Below are 19,691 nucleotides of genomic sequence, written 5' to 3' on the forward strand. Positions count from 1 at the left end.
TGTGTTTTACAGCAGTAATTTAACATTTGCTAATTTGTTTTATCTCGCTCACAAAGTCTTTTTCAGCTAGCTGCATTAAGGCTTGAAACAGCAAACTTGTATGTCACATCAATGCAGGACTAGGTGAAGCTTTCAGTTCCCCTCGTTCTTTATGCTAAGCTAAAACCACTAGCTGCAGCTTTATATTCAGTAGGTATCTGAACTTTTATTAACCCATATTTTCCATAGTTTTTATCGATCCTTCTTAAAGTGCTCTTGACTTTGCGGTTAAGTAGTTCAACATTATGAAAATAAAAACAGACTAAAATGTTTTTTTTTATTCTTCTGACTAAAGGCAGCTGGTGTACGACGCGCTCAGCACAGGATATAGATATTTACTAGAGACACAGACGATATTGATTTTGACATTCTCTGTGTCGTAACATGTAAAAGCTAAATTGACCAACAAACCAATTTCCCCAAGAGTCGATGGGATGGGATCCTCTCAGACTGTTTTTATGGCAGGTTTAAAAAGACAGACCTGAAGCTGCTGGTGTAAAAAAATAAGATCTTCAACTCCACTGCATCGAAAGCAGAAAACTGATCTGACCTCTATCAATCAATAAACGGACATATTGATCAAAACCTGGTGTGCATCACTGTGGCTGAGCCTCTGTAACAAGTTCATCTGTTGCTTTATTGTAGATTCAAACATACACACAAACACATTAGTTACACATATAGACAACAGTCTTATCGAACAAAGTGGGTCTGACGTGTAGAAAAGAAAAATCTTAAATGCTCCTAAAGATAGAAGTTTACAACAAAACACCAGAAAGTGCTGGTGTTTAATTTTAGTATTACGCTTTTGTAGTAAATTACTCTCATGATGAAATTAATCTGTTGAAAAATATATTATACATAGATGAAAGAAGTGAGGCTCCAGGTCTCTGTGCTGTGCAGCTACATGATGGGATAGCAGGGGAAATCAGCGATGCCACACTGGTTGTTCTTGTTGCGCGACATCCGGATGTAGCCCTGGTCTCCGAAGGTGGATCCCCAGCTGGACGAAGAGAGACGACACGAACAAAATTATTAAAATAGGCTCAGATTTAAATTAAAAAAATATGTTGCTGGGATGCTGAATTATCAGGAAATGTCTCTGCCCTGAAATGTTGTCCATGTCAGTAACTCTGCTGAACCTGGACCAATATTCCGATATATATTTATGTCGGATATTGCAATATTTGCCAGCATATGCAATATTTTTCAATATTAATGAAAAAAACAACACTTTTTTTAATTGCAGTTTTGCTCAGACTCATTTCACTGCTTTGTTTGCCAAAATTGAACCATAATGTGACAATTACAAGTTTGAATTGCTGTTACCTGACACATAAAATACATCTATAAAAATATATCTATAAAAAGAAAAGGACCTGGACCCTTTCTCCTGATTGATTAACATAATAAACTACGGAAAGTGATTAACTTGCAGTTTCTCTTGCACCAGAGGAAATGTATTCATTAAAATTACCCAAGTACTTTATTTTTATGGCAGTGTTTCCAAACCTGTTGGCTGACATACATATATACATATATACTGTATATATATTTAACTGTTCTGAACACAATGATCTTTTTAAGTCCTAATGACGTCACCACAAGAAGATGGAGAAGTTGTGGCAGTTTTTCCTTGCAGACAAATGAAACCACTTGTTCATGTGACGCATTAACGGAGTGGGCTCAGTCTTGCAGGCAGGACATGTAAAGGTTTTTTTTTTTTTTAAGTGAACCACTGAAGTCACGTCAGCAGAATAACCAAACCTCCAACCGGAGCCAACATTAGGTTTTGACTTGCTGACACTGTCCACTTCCCTATTTCACTTCCTCTTTGTCCTCCACAAACAACTCAGCAGAGGGTAAATGTAGAAGGAACATACCAGCACTTACAGTACATACGTATATATACATACATATATACATACATGTATATAGTATGTAAAAGCTAAACTGACCAACAAACCAATTTCCCAAAGAGTCGATGGGATGGGATCTATATATGACCTGATGGAGATACAGAGCAGACGGCCAATATAAAGGTCTCACCTGTTCTTCACCAGCCAGTAGTCTTGTCCGTCCAATGTCCCATAGCCAATGGCCAACACAGCGTGGTTCACTCTCTGGCTGCAGGTTGGGTCATTGTACACTCCTGAAATAATGATGATGGTAACATAAACAGATGTTTGTGTTAAAGCTCCATACAGTATAAAGGTAGATGTTTGTATTAAAGCTCCATACAGTATAAAGGTAGATGTCCACGTGTAGTGTGATTATAAAGCAGCTCTAGGTTCTATATTAATACTGTGAAAGTATCAAAGCCTTAGTCCACAGAGAAATGCACACAGCCTGTATTCAGAAACTGAGCCTTAAAACCAGCCGTCAGGACTTCCTGTCACTTTGTGATGTCACAACAAAGCAATCACCAATGACACCATCCAGCACTTGTAGGATTTGGTTTGTCTGAGTGTTTTTATTCTGAAATCTACTCTGATTTATGAAATCACATCTGATTGGCTGATTAGCTGAGCTCCAGAGAGAAACTCTGCGTGACGTGTAACTCACCGCTCCTGTAGAAAGTAAATCGGGGCCTTGTGGCATCAATTGCCACTGAAATGGGTCCAATGGTGGCGATTGCCTCTTTCAGGGCCTCCTCATTCCCCTCAGGCAGGAAGCTGTACTGGGAACAGTTGGCGGCGCGGTACGAGGGGTTGTAGCGACACGGTTGTTGCTGCAGAGAGACGACACACACACACACACCCAGCACTGTGTTAGCTTTTTACTGCCATCTATGGTGTTTCGGGTCAGTTTTGACCCGTATCTTAAATCAGCTGTAAAATACACTCCATAATTTTTTTTTCATCCAATTTGTTTTTCTTCTCTTGGTTACGTTGTTAGGCTTCCTTATCCATGAAAATATTGGTTTTAATATTTTTGGGTGTGGACCCCTGGGCCTTTTTTTGTCAGTATGACCCTTGGCTTCAATTGAACCTTCCTCTTGTCAGCTTTGTGCTACCATCTCTGGTGTTCGGGTCAGTTTTGACCCGAGTCTTCAATCAGCTGTAAAACACACTAAAAACAATTATTTACCATCTCATTTGTTTCTCATCTCTTGGTTATGTTGTTAGGCTTTCTTATCCATGAAAAGGTTTGTTTTGCACTTATAATTTCAGTTTTAACTGTAATTATTGTTCTTATGGACAGACTGTGTCCATAACGAACACCATGTTCGAGCATAAGGGTGTCCATCAGTGCACGTGGCACCAGGACACCCTAGGCCGGAGGTCAATGATCGATTTTGTAGTCGTGTCATCTGACCTCCGGCCGTATGTCTTGGACACTCGGGTGAAGAGAGGGGCTGAGCTGTCAACTGATCACCACCTGGTGGTGAGTTGGATCCGCTGGCAGGGGAGGAAGCTGGTCAGACCTGGAAGACCCAAGCGTATCGTGAGGGTCTGCTGGGAAGGTCTGGCAGAATCCCCTGTCAGAAAGGTCTTACTCCCACCTCCGGGAGAGCTTTGACCGGATTCCGAGGAAGGCCGGAGACATTGAGTCCGAATGGACCATGTTCTCCACTTCCATTGTTGACGCGGCCGTCCGGAGCTGTGGCTGTAAGGTCTCCGGTGCCTGTCGCGGCGGCAATCCCCGAACCCGGTGGTGGACACCGGAAGTAAGGGATGCCGTCAAGCTGAAGAAGGAGTCCCACCGAGCCTGGCTATCACGGTCACGGAAGCAAAAACTCGGGTCTGGGAAAAGTTCGGGGAGGCCATGGAGGAGGACTACCGGTCGGCCTCGAGGAAATTCTGGCAAACCATCCGGCGCCTCAGGAGGGGGAAGCAGTGCTCCGCCAACACTGTTTACAGTGGAGGAGGGGAGCTGTTGACCTCGACTGGGGATATCGTCGGGCGGTGGAAGGAATACTTCGAGGATCTCCTCAATCCCACTGACACGCCTTCCATCGAGGAAGCAGAGGCTGAGGATTCAGAGATTGAGTCATTCATCACTCAAGCTGAAGTCACTGAGGTAGTCCGGAAGCTCCTCAGTGGCAAGGCACCGGGGGTGGATGAAATCCGCCCTGAGTACCTCAAGTCTCTGGATGTTGCGGGGCTGTTGTGGCTGACACGCCTCTGCAGCATCACGTGGCAGTCGGGGACAGTGCTTCTGGACTGGCAGACCGGGGTGGTGGTCCTTCTCTTCAAAAAGGGGGACCGGAGGGTGTGTTCCAACTACTGGGGGATCACACTCCTCAGCCTCCCAGGGAAAGTCTATTCCAGGGTGCTGGAGAGGAGAATTCGGCCGATAGTCGAACCTCGGATTCAGGAGGAACAATGCAGTTTTCGTCCTGGCCGTGGAACACTTGACCAGCTCTACACCCTCCGCAGGGTGCTCGAGGGTGCATGGGAGTTTGCCCAACCAGTCCACATGTGTTTTGTGGACTTGGAGAAGGCTTTCGACCGTGTCCCACGTGGCATCCTGTATCCCGAGAGTATGGGGTCGGAGGCCCTCTGCTGAGGGCTGTACGGTCCCTGTATGACCGGAGCAGGAGCTTGGTTCGCATTGCCGGCAGTAAGTCAGACCTGTTACCGGTGCGTGTTGGACTCCGGCAGGGCTGCCCTTTGTCACCGGTTCTGTTCATTATTTTCATGGACAGAATTTCTAGGTGCAGCCAAGTGCCGGAGGGGGTACGGTTCGGGAGCCACTTGATTTCATCTCTGCTTTTTGCAGATGATGTGGTCTTGTTGGCTCCCTCGAGCCAGGACCTTCAGCATGCACTGGGGCGGTTTGCAGCCGAGTGTGAAGCAGCTGGGATGAGAATCAGCACCTCTAAGTCCGAGGCCATGGTTCTCAACCGGAAAAAGGTGGCTTGCACCCTCCAGGTCGGGGGAGAGTTCCTGCCTCAGGTGGAGGAGTTTAAGTATCTTGGGGTCTTGTTCACGAGTGAGGGGAGAATGGAGTGCGAGATTGACAGGCGGATCGGTGCGGCGGCCGCAGTAATGCGGTCATTGTATCGGCCCGTCATGGTGAAGAAGGAGCTGAGCCGAAAGGCAAAGCTCTCGATTTACTGGTCGATCTACGTTCCCACCCTCACCTATGGTCATGAACTCTGGGTCATGACCGAAAGAACGGGATCCCGGATACAAGCGGCCGAAATGAGTTTCCTCCGCAGGGTGGCGGGGCGCTCCCTTAGAGATAGGGTGAGGAGCTCTGTCACCCGGGAGGAGCTCGGAGTAGAGCCGCTGCTCCTCCACATCGAGAGGAGCCAGCTGAGGTGGCTCGGGCACCTTTATAGGATGCCCCCTGGACGCCACCCTCGCGAGGTGTTCCGGGCATGTCCCACCGGGAGGAGGCCCCGAGGAAGACCCAGGACACGCTGGAGTGACTACGTCACCCGGCTGGCCTGGGAACGCCTTGGGGTCCCCCCGGAAGAGCTGGAGGAAGTGTCCGGGGAGAGGGAAGTCTGGGGATCCCTGCTCCGACTGCTGCCCCCGCGACCCGACTCCGGATAATGCGGCGGACAATGGATGGATGGATGGATATTGTTCTTATCGTTATAACCGGGTCAAAATTGACCCGAACACCACAAATGTAACAATTTTCACCAGAGCATTTTAGAACTTTGTGAAAAAAAAAGTTGTTTTATTTTGTTTAAATAGAGGTTCCTGACAAAGTCAAAAAGTCTTGATTCTATAAACAAATTTATGTGGTACTTCTATGCATTTAAAACTTGCAAACACCAGAGGAAGGTTAAAAGGCTTCTGATCAGAAAAACTTTCTTGTTTTTTGCGGTTAAACTGCTCTGAAGCCCCCATGACCACCAGGAGCCCTAAATAAACAAATGCTGCTTATTTTATAGTTTGTGCTTGGGGGAGGGCGGGGCCTTAACGCCCTTCTGCAGGTGTGATCTCACCGACATTGCAACAACAGAGATATATTTACCCGCTCTCTTGGCAGGTGTGAGGAGGCAGGAGGTGGATTTCAGTCGCTGCATGCGCTCATTTAGAAACGTTTCACATCACAGAGAGTTTTTATTTCCTTTTGGGTTGAATTAAGAGCCACGACACCTCCGCGAGGCTGCAGGCTGAGAACTGCCCTCCTCATCCTCCTCCTCCTCCTCCTCCTCCTCCACACAAACACCAACAGCAGCGAAACAGATGAAGCCTGGAGGACAAACACGTTGTCCGCTCCGATTAATTTATTGTTGCTCCAAAGAGACATTAACAGCCGACCACAGACAAGTCGAGGAGAGCGTTGCTGTCTACAGCCCGAAGGGGTTGGACTTAACTTCTTGTTGCTGTTTCCTACACCCACATTGTTGACTCAAACAGGAATTTGTTAACTGTAAACCTGTTTGTTTTGCGCCTGGATCCCCGACATGTTTGCACTTAAAAAAAAGAACATTTTGTTTTTAATTTTCTTGAGAACTGGGAAATAACGGCTTCATAAAAGCAGGAAACAATCGGAGCTCTGTCCTCGACTCACCCTCCTCCGTCTGTGGGGAGGAAACTGACTCCTCCATAACAATCACACAATGTTCAAGTTAAAGAAAGTATGAGGACGGCTGCTGGTTCAAATACACATGGGTTAGGGCTGGACGATTATTGCAAAAATCATAATCACGATTATTTTGGTCAATATTGAAATCACGATTATTTACACGATTATTGGGGGGGGGGGGGGGGGGATTTATCTATCGATTTATAGCTTGACCATGCTACATTATTACCTTAAATAAACAGTGCCAATGTGTGTTTAAGGTTTTTAAGTTTATAATTTTTAATATTTATTCAAAATTAATTTAAAACTTTCTTTTTTAAGTTTTATGATCCAGCAGCAGAAACTATACAGGATGTTTAGCTTAACTTTTCTACATTTTTACCTTGAATAAACAGATTTGGAGTAATTGTCATGGTTTAACTTATTAAGAGGGAGAATGGAGGCTCTCTGCTTCCGTGTGTGTCGCTTATTGCGTCTCTGGGATGAAATCCAACCTGGGAAGATCAGAGCCTCCGCCCCGCTGCGCTGTCCCAGCTCTCGTCACAAACGCACCCCATAACTTTTTTCTTCTTTTTTTTTTTGACGCGCCCCATAAGTGATCTCTTGTTTATGACAGATTAAACTACACAAATACACGTCGTAACATCGTATAACGTTATCCGCTGCTCTACAGATTGCTTCCTTGCCAGCTTTGTAAACATATGCACATGTAGCCTACGGGCCGGGGGAGGAGGAGGAGGAGGAGGAAGAAGAAGAAGAGGAGGAGGGTTGTTGTTGTGCGGCCGCTTTGAGGAGACGAGCGAGTGTTTTAAATGATTATTTCCCGTTCATTCGTCCTGAGCGGTGGCCGCTGCTCTCTCTTCACTGGCGCTGATTTTTAAACGCCGCAGTCAACACACGAGTGGACTTGTCCACAGCATTAACTGAGAGAGGAGTGCAGTGCAGGCGCGGGGGCGGAAGCGCGCATGTGTGTTTTTCAGAATAAAACACCAATAGACAAAAAAATAATCGTTTTTCTTCGATTACAGTGTTTTTATGATCGTGAGAAGCCAAAATCGTAATCACGATCAAAATTCGATTAATCGTCCAGCCCTAACATGGGTAACCAAGAGAGAGGAAGAAAGATGGTATGAAAAAGAATAATGATTTATATAAAAAATATACAATAAATAAATGAATAAATACAATATTTTATATAATAATAACAGATCAAAAATAAATTGAATAAAACAACCAAAAAAAAAAGAAACATATAAGTTAAAATAAAACTAAATTAAATCACAAACATTGAAAACTAAAGAAAAAATAAATAAATAAAAATTAAAAAAGAAATCAATAAAATCAAATGTAAAATAATAGAAATTTAAGGAAATTTTATAAAAAATTGTAATAACAATTTTAATCAAAAATTAAAAAATGACCCCAAAACCCCCCAAATAAATACATGAAAGAAAAGAAAAGAAAAAAGAAAGAAAAGAAAAGAAATAAAGAAAAAAGATAAATAAATTCTTCTTTGTCTTACTCCTTCGTTGTTGTTTTTTGGAAGGGAAAAAAAAGGTTTGAATTTACCCATAATCCACTGCACCAGAGTCGTCAGATCATCAACAACTAAAGTTTTTTTCTGTTTGAAGGATATTTACATCTTTGTACACCTCAGTTACAGTCATAAAAACATCACTGTGACATTTTAATGTTTGGGACAAAGAACTATTTAACTTCTCTCTGTTTAGATGTTTTTATGACTTAAAGGGATAGTTCACCAAAAATTCAAATTTCACTCATTATCTACTCATCCTCATGTGGACTAAGGGCTGGGAGAAGTTTCAGAGTCCGTGCAGCCCTGCATGTCCATATGACGGTAGCGAACGGAGCTCATGTCCAAAAAGACACACCAAAAAACATCCAAATACCTCCATAGTGCTCGTCTGTAATGTCCCTCTTGTATTGAAGCCCCAACATGAGAAATTGTTCTGAAAAAAATTGAATAAGTCTATATTTTAAGCTTGTTTGTAGCGCGAGATTTGGACGGACCAGGAAGAGCAGTGCTGGGAGCTTCCGCTACAAACAAGCTTAAAATGCAGATTTATTTAATTTTTTTCGGAACAATTTCTCATGTTGGGGCTTCAATACAAGAGGGACATTACAGACGAGCAGTATGGAGGTATTTGGATGTTTTTTGGTGTGTCTTTTTGGACGAAGCAAAGTGGTGTCCGTTCTCAACCGTCATATGGACATGCAGTGCTGCATGGAGCCCCGCTGTAACTCAGAGAAGCCACGGAGTTCTCTGAAACTTCTCCCAGCCCTTAGTCGACATGAGGGTGAGAAAGTTGAATTTTGGGTGAACTATCCCCTATAACTATTTTAATTTCTTGCTCAGTATGATGATGATTTAAACATCATCATAAACATCATGGTTGAGGGAAGTGTAAAGTCTGCATGCAACTTCTGATTTCATGTTTTTAATTTCCTGTCATATCTCCATCAGTGTCTCCTCAGAGTTTCTGGACTCACCTTTCCTGCGTAGGGGTAGGCCGCGTCGGAGTCGATGCCCTGGTTGTCGATGACGTACTGGAAGGCTTTGTGTATGTAGCCGCCGTTGCAGCCCATGTTTCCGTATTTGCTGGAGCAGTCCACCAGGTTCTGGGGGCTCAGGTCCACCAGGTTCCCCGTCTTCTTGGCCAGCTGGCCCTCGAGGGCCCCGGCAGCGCTGAAGGCCCAGCAGGAGCCACAGGCACCCTGGAATCAAACAGACGAGACATCATGTAGCTACACAACGCTAAAGATTTGTTTAATAATATAGTATTTCCCATAACCCTTCAGTACAGCGACGGTTCAGTGGATGGACTTTAAATCAACACTGACTGAAATATTCAAACCCAACAGTTTTATTTCTGCAGCTGCAGCGTTACATCAAACGGAAATATTATAAACGTCTCGTGCCTCCTATTATTTATTTATTATTTTATCTTCCTCACTTGGCAGCACGAGACGAGAGCGTAAAGACGGAGGAGGGTCCAGCAGAGTGTGTGTGAGAGGTTAAACGACTCCACACACACACTTCCTGTTTGTCAATTACATTCAACATGTTGCACAGAACAGAAGGAATGCCAGAATCAATACGTGTGTGTATGTGTGTGTGTGTGTGTGTGTGTGTGTGTGTGTATGTGTGTGTGTGCGAACGAACTTCATCTACACAACACAAGCTCCTAATAAGTTCAGTCGGCGAGTGCTGCACTTATTTTTCTTATTTGTGATTTTTTGTGACTTCTTTAAAATACAGTTTACAGAGAGAGAGTTGGCAGCAGCAGTTTGTTGGTCCGTTTTAACCTCAAACCCAGCAAAGAGCTCATTTAATTTCATCACAACTGTGCAACTGAACAGCTTTGTGGATGAAATAGATAGTGACAGCAATTATATAATGTATTTGTTAAAAGATAAAACTAGTAAAATTAAAAAAATATTTCTTCTCCTTTGTTTTTCTGGTTCATAGATTCATTTAAAGCAGAAGTAAGCGATCCGGTCGTTTTCGCTAATGATGCGTTCCAGGCAGGCTTTTGAAATCGTAAATTACAGCTTGTCACAACTTAAGACTTTGTAGCGTTTCAGGCAACCCACTCGTGTTTTTCCGACCTGTTTTACCTGTGAAAGTCACTATAACGGCCACTCGTAACTTCCGACCTGTGAACTCGTACCAGATCGAACTGATACAACTTCACAGGTCGGAAAAACAGGAGTTACGAGTTTCCTTGAACGCACCATAACAGTCCTCGTCCCTGCGTCGCCACATTCACGGCGTCCCTTGGCTGCACACACAGCCCTGCATGCCGTTCTCTCTCCTCATTGGATAAAAACTGTAGGATACGATAAATGTTTTCTCCTCGGCTCAGAGCAGAGCAGAGGGACTGAGAGACCCGTGTTTCGGTCCAAACACTCTATGTAAGTGATTGCTGTCGGAAGATATAACTATTTAAGACTTATATTAACACAAATATATCACTCACTTCTGCTTTAAATTCTTATACTCTATTCTTCTTCTACTTCATAAATTGTTTAGTTTTTGTTGTTTATTTCTATTCCTGTGTTTAGTTTTTTTTTTTTTTTTTTTACTATTATTTATGTATCTAATCCTCTTACCTCACCTGGACCTCCACTTATTAGAATAAATTGATGAATGAATGATAAATGAGGGCAGCGTGCAAAAATAAAGTGCTGCAGAAAATACGAAGGTCAAATCAGAACAAAAAAATTCTAATCTAATGCATCAAAGCTTCAGTATCAGTATCAAACATTTTATTATTTTTTAAACCTTTTTCAAGTTTTTATTTTTATTTTTTGGTTTATTCGTCTGCTGTTTGTTGTTAGTCTTGAAGTTTTACCCTGGTGAAATACTTTGTAATCTCTTTTTTTTAATTATCTATCATTAATATTATTATGAAGGACAAACTGTATGAACAAAGGAGTAGAATATTATAATAATTAGACAATATGAATGATTTTCAGTGGATATTTGGGGCCAGTTATATCTCAAATCCACTGTTTTAACATTGATTTACATATACAGCATATAAATATATGGAGTTAATGCGTGTCTGTCACTGTGGATGTGGCAAAAATCTTTCATAACAGTTTTGCTGCTGTGGTGACGACTTCCTGTTTGCACATTTGACAACTCGACAAATAAGGAACAGGATGAAATGTGGGCGACTGGACACACGGTCTGTGGAAAGTTTCAGATTGCATCACTGTGGCACGAAGATATAGAGCTGATATGAAGGAAACAGAACCAGATAGACTGTTTGTTAGTTTCTTTACCTGCATCTTGACCTTGGTGACGTAACCCTGAGCTCTCCAGTCCACTGTGTCTGGTACGTCGGCGCCCGTCGCCCCCTCGAAGCGAGATGGCGCCCTCTGGATGCCGGTGGGAGGAGTGAGCCCGGCAAAGGACTGAAGGATTTCCTCCTGAGTCTGAGAGGAGAGGAAGTAAAGAAAAAAAAAAAAACATCCGTGATGTCACAATCAAATGACCCATAATAATCATTAAACAGGAAATCAGAGGATTTAACACTGAAGACTGAGACTGTCAGAATAAATAAGCTACAAGCTATAATGTCTTTTTTTTTTTTTACACTCTCTCACTTTCCTACAGCAGTGTTAATTTTGTGACTAGACAAAATATATTCTTTATTTCTTTGACTAAAAGTAGATTAAAATGCCAAGACTTTTCTTTGACTAATATGACTAAACAAAAAAAGTAATATGGTTGACTAAATTTGTACTGAAACTAATAAGGGCATTTGACACAAGACTAGACTAAACCTAAATTGAAAAATAGATAAAATTAACACTGTCCTACAGGATGTTTTGCTACAACAGTATATTCTTTTAAAAGCAGACTAAAAACGTTTCTTTTTTCACCAGCTTTTAGTTTTTAATTGTTGTTGTTTTTTAATTTGCAATATTTCCCTCTATCCTAACAAGTTTTTTAGTTTAGTTTTTAATCTGCAACATTTTCTTCTTATTGTTTTTTTATACGTATTTTACGAGCTGTAATGTTGTTTTGTTTTTGTGAAAGCACATTGAGTTTGCGCTTGTCGCATGAAATGTGCTTTAAAAATAAAATTGTTGATTTTTTTTTTCATTTGATTGAATAATTTATTTGTGATGGGCTTTTATTCTGAAAAGCTCGGTCATAAACTAATTACTTTTATTTAGTTTTTCCGCTGTTTTGATCTTAAAACATCCTCAAAGTTTGATCTTTTCTCTTCAACTAGCACCAAGCTGCTGTAGTGTGTATAATTTAATCACATGAAAACTCCACTCTTCATGTTTATATGTTAATAATGAATACAAATGTAATTTTTATATGAAAGCTGTTGCTTCTACTGATGATTTCAACAAAACTCAACTTAATGCAGCTTTAAATTTGACTTTTTTTTAATGTAGAAGGAACAATAGCATAAAAATAAACCTGTAAAATGATAACAGCTGCATGATGTTTGGTTTTATAACTACAATATAAAACTTTTATGAGCCACAGATAAAATTCATAACAGATAAACAGTCACTTCGTTGTTTTGACATCCCTTTAGTTCTCAGGAATCAGCCATGTTTCTTTGTTTCTCGCGAATGATGCTCATTGAACCGAAGTAAACTTTAGTTCAGTCCGACACAGACAGACTGTGGTTTAAAAAACACAACCCGGGCAGCACATGGTTAATGTATCTGGTGATTTGGTCGCTCATTAAGTCAGACACGGAACACACTGCAGGCTATTGGCCACATGTGTGTGTGCACATTTTTTTTTTTAAAAGCATCGTAGTGAGTTTTTTATCAGAGGTGGAGCTGGAAGCAGAAAATCAAATCATTACAAGAAACGTTTTATTTTATAAAAGTTTGACGAAAGATAAATCCACTCCCCAGGTTTTAAACAAAGTCGCTGTAATTTAATTTATCATTATTCTGTACGTTGAGTTTTTTTTTCTGTTGTTTGTTTCTGAACAGCTTCATCCATCTCCAGCTTCTCAGATGGGATCGGTTACCGTGTTTTGGAAACTTCTCCCTGTCTCTCCTTATCGTCTCTCTGTTGGTTTTCTCTCTATTATAAAATCTGGACCTAAAAATGTAAATTGCCTTGAGATATGTAGGTTAAGATTCAAGTTGCTGCATCAATAAGATTAAACTGACCTGGATTCAGCCCTGACACATCATCACCAAGTGTTTTTTTGTTTTTGTTTTTTGTTTTTTTGCAGACCTGCAGCTGCAGACAGTTTCGTATTTACTCACTGAGCAGTTTCAGAGCAGCGAGGAACAACTGGGAGCTGAATATCTGGTGAGTGACGGCTCAGTTACGATTATACATTAGCTCATTTAACTGGATGTGCTGTTTACTTTTTGTTATTGTCTTCCTCTTCTTCTTCGGTCGCACATTTTGTTTGATTTCAAAGTAAAAGCCCAGGATGTGGTGACTGTTAAGTACCGAGGACATTTAGTGTCTGATTGAGGTATTCACTAAGTCAATTCCTCACATGTACTGTATGTATTTAAAAAAATCCCGTATTTAAAGGGATAGTTCACCCAAAATTGAAATTTCACTCATTATCTACTCACCCTCATGTGGACTAAGGGCTGGGAGAAGTTTCAGAGTCCTCCGTGGCTTCTCTGAGTTACAGGGGGTCTCGGCGTAGCAGTGCATGTCCATATAACGGTTGCAAATGGATACCAACTGTCTTCGTAACAAAAAGACACACCAAAAAACATCCAAATACCTCCATGCTGCTCGTATGTAATGTCCGACTTGTATTGAAGCCCCGAAATGCGAAATTGTTCCGAAAAAAATTAAATTCTTTTTTATTAATTTTTTTTAAAGTCTTTTTGTTACGAAGACAGTTGGTATCCATTTGCAATCGTTACATGGACATGCACTGCTATGCCGAGACCCCCTGTAACTCAGAGAAGCCACGGAGGACACTGAAACTTCTCCCAAATTTCAATTTTGGGTGAACTATCCCTTTAAAAAGCCTAAAAAGTTGTTTTAGTCAGAGTAACACAACATCATGTGTTTTCGCTCTTTAAACTCTGTGTTTGGTCTCCACCACCTCTTGACAGAAACATCCGTCTCTTTAGCTGCTAAATGTTCCTGTGTTCGTGCACAGTTTGGGTTTTTTAAGCATTTTATTTGCTTAAAAAGATAAACAGCTGATCACCTGCAGCAAACACTGTGAGGGCAGAGTGAGACTGAACCATAACAGGAAAGTTGTAGTAGTTAAAACTCAATAATAAAACTCTAAAACACAGATGGATGCTGCAGGTCCAAGAACTTCTAATAACTACAGTAACTAACTTAAACAGGTTGAAAACATTAAGTTTAGAAGATTGTTTCAAGCTGTGGATTTACTTTTTACTTTGTGTGCTTTATTGAATATTTATTGTCAGTTTTTGTGATTTAAAATGCAGAACTCCAACTTTACTCTTTAACATCTCAAGTCCCCAGATCAATTAGTATGTATTTTAATTATAACAAAGCTGACAACCCTTGATTAAAAAGATTAAAAGTTGAGTTTCAAAGTTTAGAGTAGACAAATCAATAAAATGAATTAATCTGTGGTGCGAGCGTCTCACCAGGTCTCCCATGAAGTTCATGCTCAGATCGTAGGAGTGAATCCCCATCGAGGCCTCCAGGTTGTGTGTGGTGATGAGCATCAGGTTCTCCTCCCACAGTCTCCTGCGCCGCAAATCCTCATCCTCAACACAAGAGCAAGAAGAAAGAACGCATCAACATGTGACTAGTTTTAACTGGAAGAAGTAAGAGAGGGTTTTTTTTACAGTGTATTTTAAAGGGACAATGAGGAGTTTTGGAAAAGCGAAGCGTTTTCACACTACATTTATGAGCCTCCACGCGCACCGTGAAATTCTTTGACCGGCGCAAGACAGACTCATGTTTTCATTCATCAAGAATTAAAGTCAGAGGTTCGAAGACGATCACATACCGTCGTAGTCCCGACCATAAATGGCGATTCGGCGGCGTTATTCTCATGACTCGCCACGAAACCGAAAGTGAAGAAACGCTGGTCGGCTCGACCAGCATTTCCACCACCACTAATAATAACAAAATAACGATAGAGACAAAACCATATATTTATCGAAAATGGGCCCATTAACAAGTGGTAACGTAGATTCATCCACATTAACGTGAGACTTTTTTATAACCAAATAGAAACTCCTCGTTGTCCCTTTAACTGGAAGAAGTAAGAGAGTTTTTTTTTTACAGTGTATTTTAATGATATAGTCAATAAATGTTAAAGTGTTACCTCGTCTTGATACGTCTTCCCGTGCGTCTTCTTCCACAGCTCCCAGTGGGCGTCCAGTCTGCTGTCAAACATGGCCGCCTCCCGGGCACACAGGGAGATGAGCAGCAGGCTCCCCAACAACATCAGGCCTGTGAACACACACACACACACACACACACACACACACACACACACACACACACACACACACACACACACACACACACACACACACACACACACACACACACACACACACACACACACACACACACAGTCAGACATGAACCACATGAGAGGACAGGATGTGTGTTTGACCTTTGATGAGCACAGCTGCGTGTTCATCAGCAAAGACGCTAAAACAAAACAAAAAAAAGAATCGGCTTTGCAGAAACCGTCAACCGATCCTCCGACGCCGAGTTTGTCACTTCGTACAAAACCACACGCACAAAACCTGCAGCTCCACTACAAAGATTAGTCAGAAGAAAACGAGTTCAGAGATCACGTTCAATGCTGTCGGAAAGGCAAAGGAGGCGTTAGGTCATATAAGGTCACATTTATTTCTATAGCACAATTAACCTTTTGGTTGTAAAACTCACCTCTCTTTATCTAACCTTTAATCCTGCACTTTGATTAGTTTTTATCTATCCTGTTTTATAAACATTGCTTTTACTGTTTTCTTATTGTGCCTTTATTATGATGCTTCTTTTATTTCTGTTAAGCCCACTGAAAGACTGCTGTGCATGAAAATGTGCTTTGCAAAATTGCCATATCTCTTTGCTTTCTTTACTTTAACTCAATATAAACATCAATTCAGTCTATTTGCAAAGCAGAAACCCAATGCAACAAGTTTAATGCGAATTTACATAGATTTAATGTTCTCTGCAAAATGAAAATGTCATGCATCAGCTGATTTTAACTTCAGGTGGCTAGCTTTGGCTACTCGCACACTTGCAGCAGGGTTAATATACTAACTACTAACTATTTGACAAGTTTTCTACTTTTTTGTTGCGATGATTTCATAACTTTACTTTTTACTCGACGTTTTGCTGCACTAAAATTTGGCTCCAGTGCTAAGCATTGCCATGTTACCAGAAAAGAACGAGTTAAGGGTGACTTTTTTTTTTAATTTTGAAGATATTAAAGTATAAACATGGCACAGAAGTCAATAAAGTCATGTTTCTCTAGATAAACAAACAACATTTTTTGCAAGAGTGGTTAGTAAAACAGCGAGTCAAACATGTGGACACGAACATTCATTGGTCAAAAGTCTCCGAGGAAAAGTCAGACTCGCTACAACTGACAAATACTTGTAGCTGTAACAATAAGACAGGTGCTTGCATCAGGAAATAAAAACAGAATGTATTCCCGTGCAGCCGTGAAGTGCTGCTGCAAGAGCAGGAAGTGGTTTGTCTCAGGTATGTTTCTTGGTCCAACTTGTCACAGGCTGTGGCACAACAATGACACAATTTTGACATCACACTGTCAGTTTAGAAAAGAAACAGCACGAAACAAACACTCTTTTGAGAAAACTGTGAGAAAAAAGAGCATCATATTGCAGAAATAAAAATGAAGCTGAATTTGAACATGTTAGTAATAGTGTGCAGTGCCAACAACATCTGTCCCTGGCAGCTTAAAGCACAAGTACCCTATAGTTTGTGGTTTGTGTTTGTGCAACTCAAAGCACAAGTATGAGGAACTATCGTCTGACGGTAAAAAACACTGGTAGGGAAAAAACAACAACACAAAATGTAAAAACCTGAAATATTTGTGATTGTAAACCTTAATGTTATTGTGTTTTCATTAAATATTAACGTGTTAGGTTGTGAAATACCTAGGGTACAGGACTAAATGATCAGTTTGGAAACATAATCTAATCTAAATGTAATAAACATTGCTTGTCAAACCAAACCAGTGAATGTAATGGATTAATCTTTAAGAGGTTAATAAATAATCTGTATCATCATCACATCCAAACAAATGGGGTCAAACATGAGCTTTAGGATTCAGAAAAGATGAGAAATTATTCAATATTATCATTGATCTGCTTTTATCTGACCCACATTTATATAATGTAGCCTATTATGAAATCAGATTAAATCGTCCCAAAGAGAAAAACGGAGCAGCAACTCAACAACATTCAAATCTGCAAAATGTAAAACTTCCCAAAACCTGAACCCATCAAAAGAGTTGATTAATAATAATGATTGATAAGTTTCAGGTAAAACTGAACCACACCTTTTTAAATCAGCTTTTAATACATAATTTCTGTGTGTGTTTTATATTGTTTTCTATGTTTTATACTGTCTTTGCTGCTTTTAACTGCATTTATATGAATTTATTGTATGTAAAGTGTCTTTGAGCTTCTGGAAAAGCGCTTATAAATAAAATGTATTATTATTATTATATCAATAGGCCACAACTAGATCTAATAGAGTCTTATATACAACAACATTCTGTCCAGCTGTGGTGGGTGACAATGCTGTTTTAACACTGCAGTTATTTCTGAAGCTGTGGTTAATGCTGGTGTTGCTTCATGTTCCACTGACAGAGCACAACGCCTCTTCTACCTCTCTTATGTTTAATCATCATCATACTAATGTTTAAGACGTCAGGAAGTTTCATTTCCTGAAAATTCAAGAACTACTGAACCGAACACAAATCTACAAATGAGACAAAGCAGCAGTCACAAGACCAGAAGTGAAAGTGGTGAAAAGGGGCAGCGACATGAGTTCAGTCTTTAACGCTGCTGTAATGGAGGAAGGTGCCATTAATAACACATCAGAGGCGTCTTTAACAGTCGACAAGTGAATAAAATCTAAAAATCCAGGTGTCAATACAGATGTTAACTTCCCCTTGAACAGCTGGAGGACGATGATGAACTCAACAACTTCAATAATTAGACAATTAAGTCATATTTATGTCTTTAAATCAACAGGTAAAGGGCCTGTTTGTTATTGAAGCTCCCAGTTATCAACTTCACTCACCTGACACATGAACCTTTATGTATTTATACTGAATATTTCAACTTATTAAATTAACTTGATTAGTCATTTTTGTTTGTATTACCAATTATCATCAGGAATAATAAGATAAAGAGTCATAACAGGCCTAATGTTTGTTTTAATCACAGCATGTGTGTGTATATCACAGCACAGGGAATAAAATAAAATACACATAAAAGTTAGTATAAACCTCCATAGTTACAGTTTTAGTTTTATATTACAGTTTCATTTGACACCAACACCTGCGGACTGAACACAAAGGACTCTGTTTGAAAAACACCAAAAACGAAAGTAAAAGCCAAAGCTCGTTAAAACTTGTAACCGACGCACCCTCCTGTAATAAAACTCTTCATATTTATAAATGCGGAGGATAATTTGTTAATTAAAAGTTTTAATTTTGCTTTAGAAAAGTTTGAACTTGCCTCGTTTAGTCGGACTCATCGCTGCGTCTGTGATCAAACCACTGACGCTGTGTTTTCCTGCTTCATATTTATGTAGAAATAAAAGTCACATGATGAATCTGAGTCACTTCTTCTTCCTCTTCAGAGACCTGAGACTCGACCGCGACCATGTGCTATACACTGATCACCTGAAGTCAATGTGAAACTGAATATATGACGGAATAAATTAGAAATAATTAAAAAAAAAAAATCAAACTTATTTTAATGGCTGAAAGACCTAGAAATTAAATGAAGAATAATAGTTAAGATTTGGAGAGGATGTGGGAGAAAGCATTATTTTATATTTACCAAACTAAAGACATTAAAACAGAACAATTATATTTGGATAAAAAAAAAAAACTAAATCTAAACCTTAACAGTGCCCCCTACAGGCTGAACAGTGAAATACACTTCCAAAAAAAAAGGATGAAACACACTTTTTATTATAAAACAGTAAAAACTGTTTGTCCAGAAGGTGTAAAATGGAAATTAAAAACATCTCTGGACTGAGGGGAGTGATTTTTACAAGAATAATATGAATATTTCCAGAGTAGAAGTGAATTTCTGTGGCGCAGCAGGAAAAGGTCAGAGAGGTCAAATCCACCACCAACAACATGAACGTTAGGAGCTGCTCTGTCTCTCTGTGGAGCTGCAGACGTCTCAGTAACATCCAGTCAACAGCAGCAGCAGCTGTCGGACAGATGTGTAGGTGAGGATGAGGAAGGTCAAAGATCATCACATGAATTTCCTTCGGGATTAATAAAGTAAATCTATCTATCTATCTATCTATCTATCTATCTATCTATCTATCTATCTATCTATCTATCTATCTATCTATCTATCTATCTATCTATCTATCTATCTATCTACATGTGATGGCAGCTGGCCAGTTGTTAGACAGATACACTTCTGTGTTATATGGTTAT

The 19,691-nt window shown here is 40.4% G+C and overlaps 1 protein-coding gene across 1 annotated transcript; it reads right to left on the reverse strand.

Annotated features, from left to right (window-relative positions):
- Nucleotides 1–14: 14 nt before the first annotated feature.
- ctss2.1 (cathepsin S, ortholog2, tandem duplicate 1) lies at nt 15–18,793 on the reverse strand. Its single transcript, XM_083988898.1, has 8 exons — nt 18,748–18,793; nt 15,342–15,469; nt 14,653–14,775; nt 11,347–11,499; nt 9,046–9,270; nt 2,605–2,770; nt 2,089–2,191; nt 15–1,042 (listed from the first exon to the last, which is right to left on the reverse strand). The coding sequence occupies exons 1-8, from the start codon at nt 18,764–18,766 to the stop codon at nt 943–945; spliced, it is 1,017 nt and encodes a 338-aa protein (XP_083845024.1). The 5' UTR covers nt 18,767–18,793; the 3' UTR covers nt 15–942.
- Between the last annotated feature and the right edge of the window lie 898 nt (nt 18,794–19,691).

Source organism: Trachurus trachurus, assembly GCF_905171665.1.
Source record: "Trachurus trachurus genome assembly, chromosome: 16".
NCBI lineage: Eukaryota > Metazoa > Chordata > Actinopteri > Carangiformes > Carangidae > Trachurus > Trachurus trachurus.